General features: G+C 39.4%; 1 protein-coding gene across 3 annotated transcripts in view; it reads right to left on the reverse strand.

Annotated features, from left to right (window-relative positions):
* Positions 1 to 26,232, reverse strand: part of mid2 (midline 2) — an 87,284-nt gene extending 61,052 nt beyond the window's left edge. For 2 of the 3 annotated variants that reach the window (XM_053323466.1, XM_053323464.1), the window contains exons 1-2: positions 25,883 to 25,974; positions 3,740 to 4,617 (exon numbers count right to left, since the gene is read on the reverse strand). In XM_053323466.1, the coding sequence (XP_053179441.1) occupies positions 3,740 to 4,561 (822 nt within the window). In that variant the 5' untranslated portion in view covers positions 4,562 to 4,617; positions 25,883 to 25,974. Of the gene's footprint in view, positions 1 to 3,739; positions 4,618 to 25,882; positions 25,975 to 26,120 lie in introns of those variants that run through there. The other variant, XM_053323465.1, reaches the window with a different exon arrangement.
* Positions 26,233 to 26,953: the final 721 nt, after the last annotated feature.

Raw genomic sequence — 26,953 nt, forward strand, 5'->3', positions numbered from 1 at the left:
TGAAATAGTTTTGGGAAAAGCTTCCTTACTGAGCATTAGATGTAAGGTAAAAATGTTGCTAGAGTCAGAAAATTAGTATAAAGGCTGGAAATGAGAAAACAACGAGCCTGATGCATACAAATGACAATTTATTGTTTTACAGTGGGTTATGTGTTGGAGCATTGTTTGGACACTGCTGGTTAGCTGGCACCTGCGTCTTGCCAAGAAATAGTAGCCAAGCTAGGCTAAGAAATAACAAAGATGCCAACATAAATGTGACCAACAAAGGAATTCTTGTGGAAAGGAGGAGAAAAAACACTGGTCAGTCATGAATACATTCTGCAGGTCTGGCAACTGTACTTGTCCTCCTTACAAAACCCACCTGTCTCAATACTTCAACACAGCAAGTACACATTTCTCACCTCTTGTAGCTTTAGCATGTGTACTGTATTAGGGCAAGCCCATTATTTCTTAACTGTCTGACTTTAACACTTTCTTACCTCTAAAAATAACACGTACAATACTTACATCTACTTTGCATTCTCTGTATTCTTAAATTGTAAACCATATGGTAGACATTTCATCTATTGTGTTACAGTTCTTAGTGTTACATTGCAGGTGTCTCGTACTAAGTGCACACAACACAAACTTCAGCTTCCTAAATGTGTCTCCCCAGCCTCTGAAGGGGCTGTTCGGCTGCCACAAAATGTACTAAAATTACACTCTAATGATCCTGACACTGATGAGACATTCACTGTTACAACAGAAAGCAAGTGGTTTCCATGAATCTGATTGTGTGAAAACAAATAAAAAAAATCTAACAAGCAGTACCTTTGAGCTGCAGTCTTTTAAACATATCAAAGTAAGAAAACTATTACTGAGGTTTGCCAATTATAAGACACAAATGCCTTTTTGCATCTGAGCAAAGAGCTCTGCTGAACAGCTGCCTGGGGAATTAACTCACTTCCTTGCAGTTTCAGCTGTGCCACATTTTGTCTGGCACTTGTTGGCATTGTCTCTCCTGAAATATCCACCCTCCTTGCCTAAGGGAAGCTTACCTTCCCCTCATATGTCATCTTGTGACAGTGCTGCTCTGAGAGTACACAGCAGACAGAGGAAATAAAGTGCAGGGTAATACAGAAGTCAAAGATCAAATGCAGTCAGAGGCAACCGAGCAATATTGACTACCGGCCAATGAGAATAGCTTATTTGGGAATTACAAAATATGAATCAATACTGGTATATGACTGAAATGTAATAAAGAGTCTTTCAATCAAACTTTGTCTCAGACAGAAAAAGAAATAGAGGAAAAAGAGAATTCAGATGAAGGCACACACCACTTCTTGACCTATATCTTCCATGATTAGCTATGCACAAATAGGACTTCCTCTCCTCTGCCTTGCCATGAGTGAGAAGCAGATTATAAATTAGCTGCCACTGGTGAGCTGAGCTGGAGCTTGGACTGTGGCTGGTCTTCTCCCAGATTTGAAGTAGATTGGGGATTTCAAAGTCAAGCAAGTTCAAAGCCTTGGCTGGGGAACGTTCAAAAGAACCACAGCCAGCCATGAAGTGGAGAGGAAAGGAGGGGGAGCGCTAGCTACTTACATTAAACTCTCCCACAGTCGGCAGACAATGAGGAGGGGGTGGTACAAAAAATATGTAAATGCTAGTGAAAATAAACCCTTTGCTCCTGTGGGTGAAGTTGATGAGAGGTGCTGAGCAGGTGGAATTTTGATGACATGTTTTGCTGACAAAACTGACAATGAGAAGAATCTCTAACCTAAATCACCAATGATACAGAATGTGGGATTGCATTTTCTCTAAAATCAAACTGATGTTGCAGCTAAGAACATCACTGCTGTTGTGTGAGACCCAATGAGATGGATTTTTGTTGCATGTGGAAAACATTTCTTAAAATATAGTCTTGCACCAACACTTATAGCATGAAGTGACCCCCCCTAAAAAAACATGTGCATTTCTTTCATTGTCTGACACAGTCAAACCTATTCGCCCTGGGGACAGAAAACATCCATAGAATTTCCTTAATCACACTGACTTTGTAGATTTACAGTAGTAAGTACAAAGGATCATGTCTTCAAATAGAGGATTTAATCTTTAAAAAGGAAGTTAATCTACATAATGATATGTCAATGTCAAGTAGTTTATAGTATGTAGTGCTTCTTTCTCACAATGCAGTGTCAGTGAAAACACAGAACCCCTTCAATTTTCACCCCTTACACATTATGCTTTCAGATAGTGACATACAAGTTAACTCTAACAGACTACAGGGAAAATACCTGAGCCTGCATCTCTCCATCAAAAATTAATATCTGGGCATAATGTGAATTTCACTTGCTACATTAACATGTACAGATAAGCTTTAAGTTTACTGTTTTTACTGTTTTACACATTAATACAAAGCATCAAAGCAAAGTCACTGTTCTATTATCCCCCAGTATGCTAATTTTGCTAAGGCACTGTTCAGTAGCGGTACCACCTTTAGTACACAGAATTATTCTATTAATTGGTTTATTGCACTAATAAGGATTCATTCACAGACTATCACAGGGTGCATGAAAACAGCTGAACTGGCACAGGGACTAAGCCAGAGTACAGTAATAACTGGTTCCTCTATGCCAGTAAACAAAGACAGAAACAGATAACAAACATAGAATAATTTCTTTTCTGTAAGGTACTAATTTAAAAAAAATGCTTGTTTTCAGTCAGTTAGGGTGCTTTCACACCACTAGTTCGATTATTTGGTCTGCACCAGGCAGTAAAAGTGTTACTATGTAGCATACAGGCTGCGGTAGGTCGGCATTTGGAGCGGAGTCAAGCGGGTCGCTTGATTTAGTGCGCACCCGAGTGCGATTGATGCTTTCACACCAACGAAAACGAACCGAACTAAGAGCTTTTGGTCCGAATGAACTGTTTAGTGTGCACCAACTGCTGTTGGTGTGAAAGCGCCCTTACACTACATATTTTTGTCTGACTTTTATTCTTCCTTTTTTTTCTGGGAAAGGAATGCCTAAAGAGGTATATAGATACACACAAAGTGAGACGCTCATGATTATATGTACACATGCTCAACACAGACTCATGGTAAAAGTTTTTAGGCCAGCTGATGCCGGCAGGCTGCTTTAGGTCTTTAGAGGTGGAATTAGCTCCAGCTAGTGCCTCTCTCTCTGTTGTTTTTCACCCTGATTCAGCAGTCCTGGTCTTTACGCAGAGCCTCTGAAAGCTCAGCGGCCACAGGGAATGCCAGCTCATCGACTATTATAATGACTGCTTCCCTATTGCTCTCCGTCTCTCTCTGCCCTTCTCACCAGCACACCATCCCAATTGTCTCTCTCTCTTTGCGATCTGTCTTTCTGTCCTTCTTGCTGAACAAAGGCTGGTGTGAATGTGTACAATGCAATTGTGGCAGCACTAAAAGTTCACAGTCAACAGAAAGGCACAAAATGGATATCCCCATGGTAGGCATGGATGGATGCAAGATTTAGCTGTTTGGCAAACTGCAAACAAGATCTAAAAATGAATGTTACAAGCTAAAAATTAGAACCTCATTATGAGAATGGCAGTAGCTTCAAGGCTCAAGAGAAAATAATCATAATTTTTCAATCCAATCCTGTTCCAGGTGTGACTTACCTTGCTGCACAAACACAGAAGTCAGACAAGAAAAATAGGGGCAGCACAATGACAATGTTGCTGATAATCTTATCGCATGCTTTGTAAACTGAAGGGGACATGGAGGACTAACCTTGAGCTTGTCAAAACGTTCAGTGAGTGAGGACACCTGGTGCTCTCGGTGGCGCCCCACGAGCTTGCAGAGGGCACAAATGAGCTGGTCATCCACCAAACAATACATGTTGACCTTCTCATTCTCATGCTCCAGGCAGGTGAGGCCGCGAATGTGAGTGTCTGGTACCGGCTCCACCAGGCGGTGGCTGGTGAAGGGTTTCTTATTTGGGTGTGTTGCGCGCAAGCAGCGGTCGCAGTACGATACCTCACACGTCACACATGTTTTAACAGCCTCACGCGGTGGATCCTGCTCACAGAACTGGCAGCTGATACGCAGATCCATCTTAGCCACGACAGCTGGGCTGTGGTTGGCGTTGGTGTGATTGGAGTGATTGGTGTGGTTGGCGTGCGGATGGGAGTGGCTGGAAGTGGCCGGACTGCTGCGGGCACTACTTCCACTTGTGCCACCACCGCCGCCAATTGTTCCAGCTATTGTTCCGCTAATGGTGGCGGTGTAGGGCCGCTGCGGCTGCAGGCGCCGGCTCTCTGTGGGGGAGTTGGGGCCACTAAGGGAGGCCTTTTGAAAGCGGTCAATGATGTTCTGCAGCGTCACATTGCGCTTAAGGCCCTCCAGGCCGCGGTGATTCAGCGTGATGACGTAACGGCACGTGGGGCACTGAAAGGCCGAGATGGACTCGAGGGGCTTGCTGGTGGAGCAGTGAGAAACCAGGATACGGTGGGCGCAATTAAAGCACAGGCTGTGGGCACAGGGCAAGAGCAGGGGATCTTCAAACAACTCCAGACAGATCGGGCAGGTCAGCTCAGACTCCAGTGTTTCCATTTTCAATTGAACCAATCTAAAGGTGACATCAAATCCCACGGAAGCTGGCCAGTTACCTGCGACAAGAAGGAAAAGATAGGTATGAGTATTTACAGTAAATATTTAAATAGGAATTGGAATTTACTGTATTTTTTTTGTTCGGTAGAAAATATACACATCATTAATCTGTCCATTCACCCATGTTAGATTTTAAATGAATCACTCATGAGATATTAGCTAGGTAAGAAGGGCTCGCTTGTACAAATTCATCTGAAACATCACTAACCCTAACCCTTTAACACATGATTACGGTGGGGACAAGAAGGAAAAGATAGGTATGAGTATTTACAGTAAATATTCAAATAGGAATTTCAATTTACTGTATTTTTTTTTGTTCGGTAGAAAATATACACATCATTAATCTATCCATTCACCCATGTTAGATTTTAAATGAATCACTCATGAGATATTAGCTAGGTAAGAAGGGCTCGCTTGTACAAATTCATCTGAAACATCACTAACCCTAACCCTTTAACACATGATTACGGTGGGTCATATGGTAAAAAATGTCAAAGTGAAGAGAATGATAGATAAAAGGAGAGACAGATGAACACCAGCAGAGAAGGATTTAGAGGAACCTGCAGAAAACTTGTAGAGGACCTCTGCTTTTCTGTAACACCCTCTTATTCCTCAGATTTAAAGCTATTCATTCTTCCTAATCCAGTTTCCTTCCATTTCCTTTCCATTTTCTATCTCTGGATCACCAATAACTTTGCAACATGAGCAGCTCAACTTTTGAGACATTGTCCCAAAAAACAATTTCAAGTGGGACAGTGAAAACAATGTATGAGCAAAACAAGAAAATTGATTTGAGATCCTCCTCCTCTTTCTCAAAACCCTCCAAATCTCAGTATCTTGCAAGCTGCATATCAAGCTGTCTCTACTGGGAGGCCTTAAAACCACTGACATGAGAAATCACCAATAACCCCCCCTCCTTTCCCTGCTGATTCAGTGGCAAAAGAGCGCAGCTCACAGTTGCTCTCTATCCTTTTAAAGACATAAAGCAGACACCGTGAAACTATAGTATTAAACCAGACGACCTCAGATAGCTGACAGTGACAATTTCATTAAGCAAGGTTCTTCCTGAAAGAGTGCCCTCGTCTCCCTCTGCATCAGTCATGCAGGAATTACTGATGACTGGGTTTTAGTGGTTATGACTAATCAAAAACTACTTTTCACTCCTGGGACTGGGTCTTTACTCTACTCATGTGAGTGACCTCTCTGAACCTTTGGCCACAGAGTGCAATATATTACTTAACATTAGGGGTGTGCACTATGATATAAATTCTAATAATGATAAATATGACAATATAGCCCATTTTTTGTAAATTCTTAATCATTCAATCCTTCGCAATGTCGGTCTATCTTTTGTCCGATTACATCAGCCTTCTTGGCTTTTTACGCATAAAGTTATTATTGCACCTTCATATCGCACAACCCTACTTAAGCAACTTAAAACTGTCCAAATGTGCATTTCACTTTTTCTTTTTCAACATTATTGCACTTTGGCCTTGCTACTTGCAAGTATAAGAAACCAATTATATGTTCCATGCCTTGATAAGATAAACCTGATTCTTGATGGAAAACAAAATTCAGAAGCTGTTGGTAAAACATCATGCGAAAGTGACGAGAGACATTCCACCTTATTCCTCATATTAAAGTATATTAAGTTAGCTCTGCCATTCACAGCCCGTTTGCAATAACTATTGTGTTGACACCATCTTAACTTCATTCACTATGCATTCAGTTGCATAGTGAACTCAGCGTTACACTGCAACACATAATCTCTGAAACCAGTGAAGGACCATCTGGAGACAGGACGACTACTGTATATGAAGACAGAAACAGACCTCAAAGGCTCAAACTCATTTGCACTAACAAAAGTCTCCTCCCTTCTGCTGCACCAGAACCATGCCTTGACATTGAGCTGTGTTCAAAGCAAACATGATTTGAGCAGCAGCTAAGTGCTCAGGAAAGGCACTCGACTGAAGAGAGCAGTTATATGCATGCAGCGGATTCATTATAAAATTCATTATCTGGAAAAGAAATAAATAACTGCTTGGAGCCAATCAGGCAGATATAACACTGATAAAAAGGCAATGGGCATTGTTCAAGTGTGCAAATAAATATGTGTGTGTGTGCGTGTGTGAATATGAGTGTAAAGGTGTTTATCCGTGAGAAAGCAGTGACTGTGGCTGTGCACACATACACACATAATGTCCTTCTTCAATATTCACCTTGGCTGCTATTTATCAGATGCTTTATGTGGTTGTTACTATAGAGCCTGGCTATGTTATGGATATAGAGAGAGAGCTCAGTGGCAAGCGATGAAGCATGTGGTTCCACTTCATCAAACCAGCAATACATCTAATTTATCTCCACTGTGTCAGAGAGTTGATAATCAGTGGCAGACAAATGGAAATAAAAACATAATAATAGATAACAAGATAAACAGGATATGGAAAGAGGTAATGAAGGCAGGCAAGGACAACCCTTACAACCTTTTGATGACATGAAAGGTCAACTGCCACCCTAAGTTAGTAGACCCAAGGTACAAATATGACATAATTCTCCACATAAATCTTCGCTAGTCTTTGCTTTGCATAAAACTGCTTTTTAATTTTCATTTGATTTGCCTTTTACAAATTATTTCTTCAGTTGTTTTATCAAGACAAGCTGATGAAACATTTTATTGTATGATTTATAATATAACATTTTCATTGCTACAACATTTTTCTACACTGTCTATTAAAACACCTATCTGTAAAATTAAAGAAATAATATGAATGATTAAACATTTTCACAAGGAATGAAATCCTCACTGAGAGCAACAGTTAAGCTCCACATGACTGCTCTTTCAGTAAGTTATGTCACCATCAGGAAACAAGGCACACATTCATTAACCTTCTCTTGACATAGAGTGATTCAAGATCATCAGGTCATCACACGACCACATGAACTTTACTCTAGAATCAGGTAACAGTGATACCAAAAAAATCTAGTCAATCAATACTTTCTTATTACTCTTTCAGCATTTGACAAATAAAACAAAGGAAATAACCCAATACCCACAGGTCCCATCTCACTTACAGAAATAAACCCTGTGTCATTACTACAAATATTCTGTGGAATTGTACATTGTATCTATCAGGAAAGCTGTATCGCCACAAGAAAACAATCAGAGTCCGAAATAGACTAAAAAAAACTCAATTATTAAGCTCATCAAATCAATAGAAATAAGTGCTTTTGCTGAACATTTACAATTGTCCAATTCAAGTGTTGACTGAATCAGCAGTCTTACTTTATTCTCTAGGACAGAGCTCAAACAGTGCTGCTTATGCTGATGTTAATGTGACTGTGTTTAACGGAGCATGGTGTTATAATTAACACCAAGCTTTAGCACACCATCAGCAGGCCCATTAAGCTTTAGCTATGTCACTCTGGGGAAACAACACGGGCTATGATAGGAGACACTTAGGGAACGAATGTCTAGCTTCACGGTAAAGGTGTCATGCAGACAAGATGGCACACACAGACTCACACATTCACACATTCACCAAAAAAACCCGACAAGAAAACATACGCACACAGCCAGAGCTACACATTCCCAAGCACAAACTTTTTCTGACTCATTGTCTCTCTTCATCTGCCATTCTTGTTAAGGTGAAGTGTCCCATCTGGAAGGAGAACAGCTTGAGCTGTTGCTTAAGGGAAAAAAACACACAAAAGAGGCATAGAGGCATACACCCACACTCACATACACACAGACAAAAAGTTGTATAATACTCACTCTGATCTATTGTGCTGATTATTGTAGCAAGATTTTTTGGTCTCACTCAGAGCTTTTAGTGAAACAGATTATTAAAAAAACAAGGACATTATTGATGATGCCATGTGACAGACAATCAAGCATGGTCAACTCTCACTTCTACTTTAAGAAGTGTCATGGGTCTGATTGGAGAATCAAGCAGCTCTTTTCTACTATGGAGGTCAAAAGATTTCGGTCATGAAGTGATGCTGGCCAATGTCCGTAAAGGAAACATTTTATGCTATAAATGTGTGCTGCATAATTATTTGTAGTTATTGGGAAAAGTGGTTTCTGTAGCCCCAAATTAAACTGATAGAAATGCTTTATTAAAAACCCTATTCTCAATTCTGATTTGCAATTATGAACCAAATAGAAATGTGTAGTATGTATCTGTGGAGGTATTTTTATCCTTCAGTCAGATGCAATACATATGGAAATAGTAATGCCTTCCACCACACAGACATGACCTTGGGGAATGCCCCAACATAGAAAACACTGGTCACTAAAGAAACAATAAAATAGGTTGTTTATTTTAAAGTCAATCACTGCCCCCTGAGTCTATGGTTGGATGTGTATGAATGCACTTTGTTAACGCATGCATCAGTCGAGAGAAAAGGCATTTGTGGAACAAAGATGATTATCCTTGTATAAACAATCTACTTGTAAAAACCAAATTGCTCCCCTCCGATTTACAGTAGTACAGCTGGAGAGCCAAAGCTGGAGCTTAATGGACACCTGATGATGTTGGGATGAGGTGGCAACAGTCAAAATAAGCACGTCCTCACTGCAGCAGTTATATTTACCTCTTAAGGGAGTATTGTTAAGAGGACAATGACTCAGTTCCTGTATTACTCAAGATGCAACCTTCAGGACAGAAAAATGAAGCCAACGCAGAAGTGTAAAAACTGCAGTTCCTCAAATGTCCACTTGAGGCTGGCTCCCAATTGACTCAAATGCACAACATTACTGCAGAAATAAACATGTTTGCAGCCCGGTACAAAGTACAGTTTTGGTGTCTATAGCTAATTTTAATCTAATATAATCTGACAAAACACTTTTTTGCCTTTTCAAACTTTAAAAAGTTGAAAATACAACACATACTGTAAGAGGCCACAAGCAATAACTCCTACCTATTTCACTGATGAACGTTAACATCAAAGATACAAAGAGACACGCTGAGGTGCAACCAGAGCCAGATGTTATAAATCTATTAAATAGACTTCTTCATGGAGAGGAGAGCAGAATACATGATTACTTCCAGGAGAGGCTATGCTTCAGTGCAAATTAATGTAGATTACACAGGTTTGAACAATCTAAACCCTATGGGTTTAGGGTTAAGTATCCCTAAACCTAACAAATGCATCAACACAGAGCCAGCTGATGACATATTCATCTGACAAATGTAAACCTACATAGGGAAGTGTACTTTGAGCCCTTGGCCACAACTTCAGCAACAGTAGCCTTCATCAGTGGCAACGGATTAGATTTCAACACTTCATTTTTTTTAATGTCACATCTACAGTGTATCTGCCACCCCACATTCCCAACACCCCTAATCTCTCTATCTGCACTCCCAGAACTCTCTTCCCTAAGTGTACCTGGAATACATCCATCTTCAGCTGTCAATCACAGGTTTATCACAGTAAAGGAAGAAAAGCAGAAAATCACATAGCTAAGGTTTAAAGGCTCTAGAAAGCAAGGCGACAGTAAACAACAGCAGCAGGGAGTCTGCAGTTTTCTTTTTGCTGGGGCTTTGGAAAACACGCCCTGATACATCACCATGTTTATCCCTGTGAAACATTAAAGCCAGGGACAAATACATTTGTATTCTCATTATGGGAAAATGCAATCATATTGTCATGAATGAAATATGTTTTTGTAGTCAAGTGCTTTTTGGTATAGAAGGTTTGCTTAAACACACAGCTTAAAGAATAGTTAATTAAAGCCATAGGCAGTGAGATAATTTACCATACATTTACATTGTCTCTGAATACACTGCAGGTGATGGAAAAATACAAATTAAGGCAAAACTTCCCTGAAGATTGAAGGAATTAAGAACTCTAACAACTAATTTACCAACCATTTAACCACTAAACTGAAGCAAAGCAGTGTCTGCATGCATTACATGTTATATGAAACGATCCATACCATGGATATGTCTGTTGTAAGCTAAATATGAAGCTCTAGACAGTTAGCGCACAGACATTAAGTGTGGAAAACAGCAAACACAAATCTTAAAGGATAAAAAACCAGCATCACCCTTTATGTTAGATGGGACATGAGCCAAACTAAAAAATCAAAGAAAACGTCAAATAAGTTCATCCAAAAGATGGTTTCTGTCATAATAGGGAGTTCGTATCACACCGATTTTTTTCTAAGAACTCATTTTTCAGATAAGTCTGATAAGGATGTGTTGTTGTGATTGACAGCTGCTGTCAAACCTCTGCCCGACTACTGCACAGACTGTGGCTCCAAATGATTTCACACAAGCGAGATGGAATCTCTTCGAAAAGACATAATTTGGCCTCAGTGTTGTATAGCAGTAGGAAGTGGAGATGTGTCATCCATATTTATATACAGTTAATTAACACCTGCACTTCCTGCGGTGCCCTCTGGTTGCCTGGAAACCTCAATGTGACAACAAACTTGTTTTTGTGTGGATTTAACAAACTAAAATATAACTTGTTAATTAGTGAGCTTTAGAGGTGCTGTGAGCTGGATTTAGTTACCTTTGGACAGAACCAGTCTAGCTGTTTCGTTTCACCCTGTTGCCATGCTTTATGCTATCTAAATGAACCAGCTGCTGGCTTTAAACACATTTTTGCTGTATAAACATGAGAGTGGTATTTATCTTCTCTCAGCAAGAAAGCAAATACGCTTAATTCTCAACATTCTTAACTGTTTCTTTAATGGAATAGTATGAACTAATAGTTTTGCTATATGTTGTTGCAAGAAAAATAGCGATAACATCATATTTGGTTAAACATTACTTTAATGTTGTCAACCCACTATGTAGTTCAATAGCTGTTTGCTAGAGGTCTTTTAGAGGGCAGCTGCATTCATGTCAGCCATAAGGTTGATTCTCCACAGTAGTTTGGGGCTAAACAAAGCCAGATGACTATTTAACTGACAAGCCCAGGCTGTAGTCTGTGACCTCAGTCTACTGTGGACCTGTTGTTGAGCAGTGAGCATTCCACAAATAGCTTGAAATGTTTTAATAGGGAAAATGTTAAAATATAGCACGCTAAGATGGTGGTTGGATTTCTCTCTCTGCATCACACTCTTGTCTCTCTCTCCTCCTAAAACAAGGAGCTTTCATTCATTACTTTATGAGGTAACCAAATACCACGCCTGGGGCCAACACGTGTCTTTGCAGAGAATAGCTGGCCTGTTTGTGCAATGTTGGTAAATCACACTTTCACACCCATTTTCTGTTTTTTTTTTCTTTTTTTTTTTGGTGGGGAAACAGTACTAATCAAAGGTACTCACAAAAACACCCTAAGGTACCACTGCTGCATGAATACTTTCATTAGTGACAGTGTTCGCATACATAACTCTCAAGCCTGGCCCTAAAACGTGGCATTACCCCTAATCACCTCAGCTGAGCATTTAAACCAGAAAGAAATGGGACATTGTTTGAGTGGATTCAGTAGAATTCACTTACATTAGTGGATTGGAATTCTGACATTTTTGGAGGGCAATATATTTGAGCAATACCCACAAGCATAAGACACATGTCAGGACCAGGCACTATTGAGTTTAACAAACACTGAGAGACTACAGTTATTCAACGCTATGCTTTCGGAAAAAGGAAATGGGACAGCCCCAAAAATATCCTCCAGCTGACCAGAACACACCAAAACTGTACTTATGATTATATAAGAGGGATCAAGTAGCGCATTAAACTTGTTGTGTTACATTTCAGTGCAGTGTTTGACAGGAGCAATGTGTCCACATGCAGCTGCGTCATGGGATAAAAAGGAATGTTTTAGTATATGAGAATCTGGCCTGGATTCCTTTCCCCTACATTCTCACTGTTTCCCTTCATCTTTTCCTCTTTTCTTCCTCTAGTCTCACTTGTCTTCCTGCCTCCACTTGCCCAATCTTTCCCCCCTGTCCCTTTCTGTCATCTCTTCCTGATTTTCTTTCTTTTTCTCTCTCTGCAGCAGCCCTCAGACCAGGCTGGTTTCATCAAACATGTGATTCCTATTCATAGAATGTAAACAGTAATGCAGCCAAGCCGGTGTTTCCATTTCGCATTCAGTGCAGTTGAGCTGACTGGCTTCAGTTTAACCCTGTCACTGCCGTATTGGAGCAGACAGCTCTTATTACCAAATAACTTTAACAAAATCATAGATTGCATATGTGAAGTTATTACATCACCTATATCATATATCATGTTTGCCATTATCAATTCAGGATAGCTGTTTTTAAGTTAAATGTTTTCTGTAGTTACCATCCTTTTGCAAACAGTAGTAGTAATTAATGCATTTTATATACTGTAGTTTCAAATCATTCAGTCACTGCGACTCCCTATAAGGGAAACATTTCATTTAATATAATATATATATTATATTTATTTATTTAATACTCTCACACACACACACACACACACACACACACACACACACACACACACACACACACACACACACACACACACACACACACACACACACACATATTACAAAATCCACTTTTTCCAATTCTAGCAAGTATCAAACAGTCTTCAAGGTCAGCCTGCACTCTTCCGCCACATCAGTGGAGTATGAAAAAGGCACCAGGCAGAGATCACTCACTGTACCAGTTTGCTTTTCCAGTCCCTGGTTCCCAATGTTAACTCTTGATGGGAAAACTGCTGAGACTCTTCTGGGGAACAAATTACCTCTGTTCACCTCACTGTGCCTCAAATTGATCATGTGGTAAACCCCCATTATCATTTTACACAAATTTAGCATGAGTGGTATTGGCACAGTATACCGAAATGGTGTTCTGGTTTAGTTATTGACATCATAGATGTCATTCAAGGTGAAGCTTGGCATTGACATGATTTATCACCTTTCAATATATTCATATTTTGATGAAATACTGATATTGACTGTTCACTGTATACGCTACATATACCTTACATACTGTATCTGTGTATGTTGAAGGATGACTGAACACTGATACTGCTAAAAATATGTCACAAACAAAGAGGAAGCACAAATATCAGGATATTTTAAGATTATTTATGATATAATACTTTCACACCGTTGAAACGTCATTATACACTGGTACTGAAACGATGTCATGCTTACATTTTAGCATCATCAAATATGTTGAAATGATCTGAACCAAAGGAAATAACCATGATCCATGGTTAAAACCCACTATAATGCATACAAGCTGCATGTTTGTCTACCCACATATATTTAAATGTGATTTTGAATCCTGCCATGATGCCCAAATTCTGTATAAAATTAGCTGTACTTATGTCTTTGTCATTTATACATGTCATGTTTGCCTTATGCATGACTTCTCATTCAGGTGCGTCTCACAATAAATGGACTCATATGACTTTCCAGGCTTGAGTGCCCTTGTGTGTCATTTTCACAGCCATATTTGTCTCTTATTTGACTGCCTGTCAGCAGTGCTGATGATGACTCTATTGTGTGAAGGACATTGCTGCTGATGCAAGACAGTGAAAATAAAAAAAACAATCAATTCTTGTTAAGCACAAGGCCATGTCGGACTTGCTAATTGGTTTAAGACATTTATACATGAAAGCAGAATTAAATAAGATTTCCAATGAGTTGTACCAGTCAGTAGAACACACCTCCTCACTTCTACCTTCCACTTAATACTTCTGCCTGTTACAGCTTGGCAGCCTGTGGGTAATACAGTTAATACTGTCAGACGTCGTCTCATCAGCTCTGTGAGGCTCTTTTTGCTGCGTTGGAGAGCCTTATCGGGGCTCAACACAACACTGTGTAGCAACCATGCCCCTGCCTCACTTTACACTGCTTCCATTATTCATGTATATTTGCCCAGGTGAGAACAAACCCGGGATCAGAAGTTGGCAGAACAGCTTATTAGATATTTAGACACGGCTGAGCATGCTAGAAAGAAGACAGAGGGAGAACAGAGGTACTGCTAACTGTCAACAAAGGCAGAAATGTAACCGGGAAGCAGGCTCAAGCTCACGGGCTAGTGTTTGGGTTGTGAACTGATGACCTCCAATATCAAACTCTTATGGCAGGTACAAATAAAATGGGCAATACCATGTAATTCCTCTTTTCAAATATTTTTATTTTCTGTGGCATACTCACAGAACTTGGATACCACTACAGTTACAGATACTGTTTACAACCGACCAGGACAAGTAGAGCTGGTCCAAAACTATATGAACGACATGACAAGTTCATACTAAAGGATATGTAACTCCAACTGGACACCCTGAATTGTCCTTCATTGTCTCTGACACAGCACACAATCACCCATATACCCTTGTGCGGTTTTCAGACTGAAAGCCCAATTATAAATCAATAAAATGTCTTTTCATAAGGTAGCTCAGTCTCTTCTTTACTTTCCACATCTTGTTTTGTCTCATTGTTTCAGATTTAGTGCTCCTTGCAGTTTGCATTTCTTTTTAAGCCTCCATTTGGTTGCTGAAGTGACTAACATTTCCAAAGCCAGTTCACCTTGAACTTTTGTCTAAGAGCTGAAGCATTGATTTGGTTTTACTTCCTATGACTAAACTCAGTAATATTGTGGAGTGAAATGATTCTCCTGCATGCACTGATGAAACTGTGATGACATAAAAATGAGATGATGAACTGAAAGGGCGCACACTGCAGAGCTTGAGAAATCTATTGTCTTGCCTTACAGAAAACAAACTTACTTGTATTGACAGCTGACGCCAATTCAGCTTCAATTTTTCTATATTTTCATTTGACTGGGTGTGTGTGTAATTCATGGCTTACCTTTTACTGGAATTTTCTATAAATATGCAAATGTCCTGCAGATCGTGTGAAAAGGCAATCTAGGCACCACATAAACAGCATCCTAAGCTTCGGAAAAGAGGATCTTTTTAAGGGAAACTGCATTCCCGGCGGCTATACGCCTATATTAGACCGGAAAGACTGTCAAGAAAACAATCACCTGATGTATGAAGATTGATGACATATTCTTAAAAAGTTGTGTCACTGTGAAAACATTGCTGACACCTTTAAATGCATTGTATTTGTGCTCTAAATGAGTAAACTAACTGACCTGTAATGCGCCAGCCACTTTATCAATAACCTGCCAAAATGTATAAGCATAAGATGTTATTGATTTTGAAGTTTCAAAATCTTAACAATCCTGTTTATTTGACACATATTCAAGAAAAAAATACTTTGTGAGCTGCAATTAATTTGTATTTTCCTCTTCAATTTCTTTCTAAAGATACAAAATCAAAACCTATCAGGAGGAGAAAAATCTATACTATCTTGTGGCTACAGTAGTTTCGGCTTGTGTGTATTGAAAAAATTAAGATGAAGAAAAGACTTAAAGAAAGAATGTCTTGGTGGTTGATGTGTGTGCGCTACCTTGTGTGCCTGCTGTTTCCTAAATCTGCCTACACCGACAGCTGGGGTTCAATCTTCCAAACTGTCTGCACATCCTGCCAGCCGAGAAAAATACATTTATACGCTTGATACAAAAGATAGTACAGATGAAAGACTTGTTGGAGTTGTCTCGGCTGAATCATCCGTAACCCCATTACACACAGTCAGAGCAACTAACCTCATTTTGGGGACGACTCAACTTCCCTTCATCCCTCTCTCAATAGAGTTGGGAAGAGAAAAAAAGTTGATATTTTAAACTGTAGATGGATTTTCCATTCCTGTGCTACTGTCCTCAGCGTAGACCCAATGCCACACCTCATGCTGCAAGTGGTAGGAGGATCACAGCTGTACACAGGCTGCATTTAGCCAGATATGTTGGAAAAATTTTGCAACCATAAAATTAAACTGAACTTGGGTCAAAATCTGCCTCCATCTACATCCAAGGGCCATTTTCAATTTAATAAAGGTGATAAAGCAGTATGTATTGCTGAGTGTTACTAGGCTTTTCAATTATTCATGTTGACCAGGTGTCAGAGAGAGGGAGATTAAAAAGAAAAAGCATAAGTAAACCGAAGGAGATGAAAAGCAAGGAGGTCAAGAGAAATCAGCTCAAAAATAGATCACACACAGAGAAAGAAAAACAAAAAGAGCAATAAAGACAGAGAGACAGGAGGAGAGGTGGGAGACCTTGCTTCCAGTGTGACCCCAGGGAGGGGGTTCCTGTCCTCTATCTTGCTACAAAGTCAGAGCCTTCTATTTATACAGCACTGTAATGTTTGGCATTTCCTTCGAGGGAGGAAGAGTATGAGCCATTGTTTTCTTTGGCTGCTGTTCGATTGGCTCTGCGGGCTCCATGCGTTGAAATGTCAGCAGCTTGTAGCTCTATTTCTTCGATCAGCCTTATTTATCACGATAAACATTCATTTGTTCCTTTTCAAAATCTTATTATCATGAGTATAGAAAAGAAATGGTGTTTCATAACACAATGGATGAGTTCAGACAATCATTTGACAGATCAAAGGGTTTTTTTTCTCCATCCTTTGTGAAATATTGATATCAGACATACTGTAGGCTGCTGGTGTGTAATAGGGCATCTGCTCAATGAGCCAATGCTAGCGCCATGCTAACAACAAACTAAAAGACATTTTAGGGTTTTATACAGTAAAAAGAAATCACAATAAAGAAGTAGGCACACAAAAGTAGGGATGGCTCGATACAACTTTTTCATGTCTGATACTGATACTGCAACTTGGAATATCTGCCGATACCAATATCAATCCGATACCTTCTTTTCTCCTCTGTTAAGTTGTTAATAATACATATAGTTTGTATAGATGTACTTTGCTTAATCTAAAAATACCATGTTCAAACTGTGCAACAAATATTCTGCTCCCCTAAACGAAGAAATAAAATAACCCATGATGTTCCTCAAGCCATAAGCTCTTTCTTCAAATCAGTGCAAACCCCAAACTGCAAACTGGAATGTTTCTTCTTTCACATGTAACCTCTGGGGTTGAACTGTATGTAAAACAAGCAACACTAAATGCAACGAGGAGACATTATGCATATATGGGTTCCCAATCCGACCATTTTTAGTGTATTATTTTATCATTATTAAGGCACAAGAACTCAATTTATGTCCATCCACATTATAATGAATAGGCTATAGGCTTAATATTAGTTTGCATCCAGCATGCTGCCTTGACTTCATTACATCTGCTGCACCGCTGTTACCACAATTATGAAAAGCTAAGTTTATACAGTCTGTGACTGTGACCCTCATAAAAGTAATACTTTACAAATCTGCATTATATAAACTAAGGAAATTCATTGGGATCCTGTTTCACTTGTTGCATTTGAGTACTGTTCAATGTACAGCAGGTTAAGTCTTTGAAAATGAAATGTTTAATTTGATATTTTCAAATGGTTAAAAAACTGCATTTCAATTTTAATAGTGAGTTAATTATTGCTTGTATAAATGGAAAATCAGATTACATTGTTTATATTCATTTAAATTTTTCAAGTATGAATTAACATTTTAATATTGTTCAAGTGTGACTTTGAAAATTAAATGTCATGTATTGCATTTTCATTTGTACTTTATTTAAATAACTTAAATGTTATGTTGCTATATTAAAAAGTATAATGCTATTGTGGAATTATATGTTCACGTCTATGTTATTGGTTTAATAAAGTCTCATATAGGTTTCCATACACATTTGTCATTTGCAGTTCTTCATTTACAGTTCCAAGAAGTGAGTCAGCAGACAACTTCACGGACAAAGAGGAAAATGCTAGGAATGTCATGTAATAATGGCATTCTTTTCTGTAATCACCTCAAATAAATCACTAAAGGTATGAACACAAGATTTCTTTGCCTTTTTCCCATCACTGAATTGTCAGTGCTACCACACATACTGTACAATTCAAATGGTCTATTTTAACAAATAAAACCACATAAAATACAATTGTATGATAGTATGCATCTGACATTTTAATGGAAACCAAGAAAAAAGTCAGCATTTTCCAGGTGATCTAGGATGTGGCGTTAGCTCTCACACACACAATCGAAAACATTTTGAATAATGTGTTTGTGAGCTGAGAAAACAAAAACATGACTCTTCCCTCGCTGTAAGCCCCACAACCCAAGCCAACACAAATCAATAGGTTGTTAGTTAAACAATAGCTGCCCAACATTGCTGCATTTTAAAAATAGCTGGTCCCCAGGGCACTGCAAAACCAAAGAGAACACTTGTGAAGGTTAACAATGCCTACTGCTACATCAATATTGAGCTGAAATGACTGACTAAACAAGAGCGTAGTCCAAAGGCTTTCTCACAGGAGGCAGGTTCACAGGAACCTCTACTCCTCCTAATGATGGGTCTGGATATAATAGCCAGCTTCAATGGAAAAAATTTATTTAAGTAGCTAATAGTGATAAAATATAACCTTGAGCAGGCACTGACAGATGCTAAACATTCAGCAGAAGGTAGAAGAATATCAGAGATTTCTACAAATCTCTGTAAATAACCAGCTAATCAGCAGGGAGCAGAGAGGGAAAAAAAGCTGCTTTTAGAGAGAAGGTGATCTTTAGAAATGCCTGCTGGGTGGATGAGTGTGTATGATGAAAGTATGTATGTGAGTGCATGAGTCAATCAAGAAATGTGTTTTCCATCCTCTACCCCCATGACTTTTTGTCTTTGGTCTGTGCTCTGTGTAGCTATTTAACCTTCTGCAGAATCTTTCAAACATCCTTGAAGTTCAAAATGATTTTTTTCATGCCTCCTCCTGTTTACACCTACCCTCTCAATCTGTCTCTTTATAGTTATTTCTCTCTCTCTGCCTCCACTTTCCATGCTCAGTCACTCTATTTTTATCAAAACTGCATCCCGGCTTGTGCTGGCTTTACCATGGTGAGTAGAGATGTTCATTACAGCAAGCTACAGGCCCCGTTAAATAGCTCAAAAAGGAAAGGAGTGAGTTAGTAACAGGTTTCCACTATAGTTGGATGTGAGAAATCTTTATGAAAACAATCTTGTGATGCAGTGGCATGTGAAATTAGTTTGAGATGTTTTTTCTGGTACACTGCTTTAATATATATCTTCAGATAACTCATGAAATATTTAGAAATATACTAAACAATTTCATAATTCAGAAATTCAGTGACCATTGCAAACCAGAGAAACAGCACAATATTTTGATGTTAAACTATGCATGTATTTACCCCTGGCTCACACCACTCCCAGCCTCCCTCTCTGGGCTGAGCTCCCCACCTCCACAACCTCTACAGCTCCTGTATCCAAGAGAGAGGAGGTGTAATACTCCACCCAGGAGGGAGCTTTCTGGGGTGGGCAGCATGACAGCAGAGTTGGGCCTGATCCCAGGTTCCTGGTGCCAGCAGGTTAGATCATGGGAAACATGTGCGATACTGTAGGAGTATACACAAGCAGCTGGCTGTTAACTAGCACAGTGGGAGGTTGGCCGGCCTTCTCAGCCTCAGCTGCTGTTAGGGTGGGGTGGAAAAGACCCCTCTCTCTTCCCATCTGGGTTAGTTCTTAGGATTTAGACTCCTGTTTCGAGGTATATTGTGGTTTGCATGCTTCAGAGAAAGAGTACACAACTACAATGAGTTTTCTTTGGTTAAACCCTTTATCACCTGGTAAATTTAAACTATTTATTTCTCTGTCAAAATTAAATTAATTACAAGTTTAATTTTCAATAGTTTTTAATTTCCCACAGTTTCAAAGCTCTTCTCATTTACCCATTTCCTATATCATACAGTATCTAACCAAACATCTGAATAAAGCCTTTTTTAATTCAGTTCAAACTTCAAGATGATTGCCTGCGCACTGAAATTAACCTTCTTGCTAACTGACTGAGACTCACATCTTGAGGCATTGTGGTACATTTATTTAATGTCACCGGAGTTCAAGTTATATTTTACACACCTCCCAAAACCCAGTGAAACAGTGGAGGAATTTCTCTAGAATTTCAATTAGCCCTTTAAAAGTACCTGATGTGAATGCAGCTTTAAAATAAGAGATTATTGTTGTGGTCAATGTATCTTTCCATTAAGGTTAAATCTAGAGAGTTATCTGGCTAATCAAGTTTCAAAGGGCACAGCCTTTAAACCAATTGACTTCAGCTGCAGCAGGAGCAATGACAGGCAACTGATTTTTTTTTAGCCTCATGGGATTCCCTTTGTGCACACTGTTGCTTTGTATTGGTATCCAAACTCTCTGGACATTCAGCCAGCCTTTGTCTCAGGGGAACACATCCAATAAATCTTTAATGAAGTCAAAATGTGTAAACAAGTCATCTGTTATTGTGACAGATCTTTGGAGACACATCTCTGGAGTAGAGCTTTTAATTTGTCACATATATGCTCCACAACATCAGTTATTCATTGTAAATGTAATCTGTTATCCACGTGTACAGCACTTGTGTATATGGTAATACGATGTCATTAATATCAATTCAAGAGGTTTGTACTAGATGACACACTGAGATGAGACAATGCAGCCACAGGCAGGAATAAAAAGATAGCAGCGAAATAAGTAAAAACAAAAAACGTAATTAAAAATTAAAACAAAAGAGATGGCTCTTCATGTTTATTGTGGGCTTATTGTTTTTCAGATTACTGTTCTCCAAACTCTATTTCTCGGATTAGAGAGTCCCAGACTGAACTCTGCTTCTTAATCGGTTTTCACTGGTTTACCTTTTGTGATTGGACCATGACATGTTCTCTGTCACTGCCAGCTTGTCATCTGAGCTAGCCTTCCACACATGTAAAGTCATAATAAGCAATGGTTCATATCATGTGATACATTTCTGGCCCTCCAATGCTTGAGTTACAGAAGAAAACATATCACATTTAGCCTAAAATATGCTTTGCTTTAGTAAGCAACCAGAAGTCTATATCTTCTTTGTGGTCTGTAGTGGTATTGCAATAAGTGTGTTAACTTCTGGTACCATGTTTCTTTCCCAATATGCCCACAAACCACTTTTGTTCCTACCACACTGTTGTCTGCAGAGGTCAGCCAAAAACTTGAAGACTGAGTTTTAGCTCTACTATATTAGTCTAGAGGACATCCGCTAAGGATCGATTGAGCAAAACAGCCGGAAGCCGATCCGCAATCCGCAGACTATGGGAAGTGGATTAGACCATGATGGGAATGAGGACCACATTTGGTTTTGTTAGCTATGACTGGTAAAAAACTGACCAAATTGAATGCAAAGTAATTTCGGTCTATGATGCTCCTAGTCAGAGCAAATATGTATTTATTTTTACCAGACTGCAGAAAGCAAAATGAAATCTGTAGGCTGGCTTTAGAAGGCTAATAGTTTTGTATACAAGCCTTTGCATTGCATTGGAGGGCAATTCCAAAAGCATTCATTTGTCTTAGCTGCATTACCAAAGAACATACGCTTTTCTTCAGCATTTCCCACTAAGTGCTTTGCCTTACTTCTGTATGCCCTGTTCTGCACAGATAGTGTTGCACGCCAGTTGACCAGCTGGGTGCCACTGTTCAGTCCCAGTCTGAAACTGACTTCAAACAGTTGTGTAGCCCTCTGTCTATCTAACCATGACACGGAGATATGTTTAATTCCTAACCAGTATAATCATAAAATAACATTAATATTGCTTTTGGCCAGAAGGAGAAAATTAAGCAGTGTGGTGCTGAGCATGAGTACTCTTTGCTGGGTGACAGACTATGCCTCCTTTGGCAGGGACCTTCAGTGCAAAGATGAGATCAAAGGAGTCTGGAGACAAAAAACAGGAGGCAATCTGTCACACACATACAGCCATGCCATGCCAGCCTGAACACCCACATTCAATCCCAACATAAGTTCTAAAATCACATAGAAACCATTTCCTCTATTAATGAAAGGTCTCCCATCAAGACCTAACAATAGTTGATTCCGTTCTTGTACATTACATGATTCATTCCTACTGTTTTCATTTGTGAAAATGTTGTTAATAAATGCATCTGACAAGTCATACAGATGTTGAGTTAAGGTTAGGGAAAGGTTAGGGTCTTGATTTAATACATAAAAATGTCAGCAATGACTTTCAAACACTAGAAACATGTTTTATTAACATTTAGCCAAAACCATAATCTTTCACTGACCCTAACCAATGTGCTTTTTGTTTCCTAAACCTAACCACATGTGACTCAGGATATAAACCTTTGTCTCTGGCATCAAAATCCTGCTTTTCATTCTCCCACCAAGTGCCTGTAATACTTAATTCATTCAAAAAATCATAATCCAAGCAGTGATTACTTGTGGTACAACAACGAGAAAACATTATAATATATATGACCTAATTGCTAGGAGATATTTTTTTTACTGTTGTTTGTCACTCAGGCTGCCAGTTATTGCCTTTTATTTGTGACGCATAGTCATAAATAATTGGCAACAGCAAATGTCAGTCTCTTTTAAAACAGTGGCTGTTTAGGGAGCAGGAATGTGTTCCTCCTGTTCTGACACTTCCCATTTAACATAGCTACTGGCCATGATTTCTTATCTGCTATGTCATCTCTAGTGACTAATATAAAGCTTGTTAAGGATCTCTGTGGGTTATTTGTACTTTTTTACTTTGATACGTAGATATATCGTATTTTGAAAACATGCCTTTATCTATACACATGCTTTGGTGTCTCACAACAACCTGAAGAGCATTCACTACTGTGATTATGCTTGCTTCTGTGCTCACTTTTGTCCCAAACCCAAATCTTCTTTCACCATCAGTCTAACATTTGCAACACAGAAGCTTTTTCTCAGCTCATTTATTATCCATATGTGCACAAACAATTTGGCTGAGGGTAAAAACGTTTCATTAAAAGGGGCCATGTCTGCTCGCTGAGATGATTTATTCGAACCACTGAGAAGAATTAGTGGAATTTCTGCGGTCTGGATTTGTTGTAAAGCTGGGACACTGTGACGAATGGTTAGGCGTGGAATGGAGGGCAGGGATTTTAAAAACATCAGGGGTGAGAATTCATGGCTTCATGACACCTTAGAGCACAAACACACACGCGCGCACACACACAGCAGTTTTTTCATGGTCTGGAGATTATTCCTGTCATGGGGGTCAGATGATGGTAAACTACTTGCAGCAATACCAACCTCAGATTGTCAGGTTGTCTGTTTAAAAGTTTCATAAAGGTCAATTTAAGACTTTCAAGTCCTCTCAGAATAAAAATTTTAAGTTACTGAAAGGATACTGAACTTTACATTTTAAACAAAGGTGTTCAAGGACTTTTGAGGACTTGAAAAGACAGGGAGTAAAATATAATTTAAGATCCAATAAGTACTCGCAGACACCTTGACACAGGAGGTGTTTTAAGTCACCTAATGAGAAAATGTCCAGAGGGCAATCAGTAATATTTTTTTATATACAATGAGAACTGTGTGAAGTTGGGACAAAGTGAGGCCAATTACATATCTGCTGTTGTTTTCTTCTGTTTAGCAGAGTGTGTTATTAACCTTGTTTTGGTCAGATTGTTGCACTCACTGCACAGAAAGTCACACAATTTTAAGTATTCTAGTATTCAGTAATTCTGTAAAGGACCCTTCTTAACCCTGTATAGGTACATGCACACACACACACACACACACACACACACACACACACACACACACACACACACACACCCAGAACATTGTGCTTTTGTGAGTCTCTCTTTCTAGAGCTACTCAGAGACTCAGGGAGTTGGATGGAAGGAGAGAGGCAGGATACAGATGATGATGTGTGGACAAACCAAGAGAGAGAAAAATGAGAGACACTCAGAATGAAAGAAGGAAAGGAGGGAAGGAGAGAGAGAGACCAAAGGAAAACACACCTAAAGATAGACAGGCTGTCACATAAGAGAACGTATGGCCTTTGCAGATATAAGTGGCAGCCTACTGTATAGCACTGACTCTGTTTAAAGATGGAAGCACACATGAGTGTGCTGATGTGTAATTGGCCTGATGAGTCATGTCAAGTAATGGTATGAGACAGGGCAACTCCAGGGCTTTTTAGTAAAAAAAAGAAGAAAGGAAAAGAAAACAGAAAAGAAAACAGAAAAAAATATGGAGCTGGTAAACGTATATTGTGTAAAGTGTATTAATCTGAAAATAGGACTTAAGATTCAGTAATGAGGCACAAAGAAGCTTTAAATAAAGTTTAAACCCAAATAAAACTACTCAAGAGCCACTTCAACCTGGCAGACATTCATCTTATAACAGTGATAACCATCTCTGTTAATACTACCCAACACTTCAGCATACAGCGGTACTCAAAGCAGCCTGACAAATAACACATTCCCTCATATTGTCAGCTGAGCTCAGCTGGATAATCAGAACACGGTTCAGTTCAGTGTTTGGCATTCAGCTCTGCAGGAGCTGAATTATGTGTAGTGACACTTCAACTCTTTCCTGACAACTAATTCTCAGACACCTGCATACTTTGTCACTACCCAGTAGTAGATTGGCCTTTGGTTTTAAAGTCAGTGTTGCTTTGAATCAGCTGAAAACAAATTAGAAAAATTTCATAAGAACTGACACATGTATTCCTGTCAAAATATGATAACTAAAGGAATCTCAACAGGAACCTTAAAATGTCACAAAATATCCAAGGAAAAAACACTTAACACTTAATTAATGCTACAAAGATATTATTGCACATTAATAGCACATGAATACATTAATAGTCTTAATGATTGAAAGTAAAAGTATTTCAGGAATTTGTATCATTGAATGAAATACAGTTAAAAATACAGCTTTGTATTGGAAGAATATCTATCAAGCTGGAGGTTACATAAGAACCCTTATGTTTTCATCATTCCTAACAAAATGTGATGAAATGCAAATAACCAAAGAGTCGGCGTTTCATGGCACAGAAAGCCTGCAGCCCCCCAACAAAGCCTGTAAAAAACCCTAAAATAAGCAGAGGCATACACGTGCTTGTTAAAACTGCTCCACATCTTTTGCATGGCAGCAACACATGAATCTCTCAGTTGAATCATTCTAACAACAACAGTCTGGATCCTTTGTACGACAAGGGTGCCCACACTAGGGTCCGGGGACACCCTGTGGTCTTATGGGACTTAGGCGACACATAACAGAATGCAGAACAAATATAATATAAATATAATAACAAATGAGAAAAATAAATGCAGTTTTAAAGTAACGTTTCTCTGACAAAATCAGTGTCTCCACATGAGGCTGTTGCCCTATCAAATCAACAACAATCATCACAAACCCTATGCCAGATATATGGCACAACATCAGATAGGGTCAGTGCGTCCCCACGGGATCGCAGATATGAAAACGCATGAGACAGCCTGATCATAGATCCTCAAGTATCCAAGTTTGAGCATTATACCAACAGCCTACCTCAGACATGTTCGTGCGCGTTTGAATTGGATCCATTCAGGCGAGAGTTTATGGTAAATACGTCAAGAAAATCCCAATGGAAGGTAAAAAACCAAAAATAAAAAAAGAACACCACCGGTTCCTGTTTCTATTCCCGGACGCTTTTCTCACCCCGGTATGTCTGCGCGCTGCCACAAACCTGACCGAAGCCAAAGCCAGACACCTCTGTATGCGGAGGGGAGGGGTTTCAGACACCTACCAGCTTTACATGCCGAACACTCTTTTCTTCTGTCATCTTGAAAGTAGCCCCAAATTAAGTTAGAAGAAACACGGGAGGGGTGGACAGATGGTGGCTGAACCGAGTCGGAATACTGTAGCCCAGAGGAGGACTCCTTCTCCCCAAAGTGTGTTCCACACGGCGCAGCGCGGCGCAACGCAGAGAGGGGGAACAAATACCAGCCCGGTGCGTTCAGTGCGTTGCACCGCTCCGCTGGCAACAGCTCCCAGGCAAGCGGGATATTCAACTTTGGAAAATGAGAGAAGGAAAGAGACACGCTGAGATAGAGAAAGCGAGAGCGGGAGAGAGAGAGAGAGAGAGCAGCCAGACAATCACAGGAAAGCGGCTCCTCCTACCCATACAATAAAAGCAAAAAGCAGCAGATACAGAGGCTGCTGTGGTGTGTTACGCACTGTTACTGCAGCCTTTAACTAATTTAATGTGTAAGTTATTCACAGAGGGGGCAGCAGTCTACACTCATTCATGTCGTTTATTAGATAATCACATTTTGATCTGACCGTAAAACGGGTGATAACAACTATCGACTTCATTGAATGAAGTTAAAACCTTACTGTTGCAACCATCGCTGCTGTAACAAGGGTCAGACAATGAGATCATAAGCGGTTTAATTCATATTAACAGAAGCCATTAGTCTAGATGACCGCACTTTTCCAGGCTAGATGACGAATGAATTAACGACCCAGTTCGCTCTTTATTTTTTTATCCTGGAAAATGATGCAATACTGAGTAATAAAGCAGGCTTGAGATATTAAAAGCCTTACATTGTTCATTACTATCAATAAGTAAAACAGGGA

This window comes from Scomber japonicus, chromosome 8, assembly GCF_027409825.1.
Source record: "Scomber japonicus isolate fScoJap1 chromosome 8, fScoJap1.pri, whole genome shotgun sequence".
Lineage (NCBI taxonomy): Eukaryota > Metazoa > Chordata > Actinopteri > Scombriformes > Scombridae > Scomber > Scomber japonicus.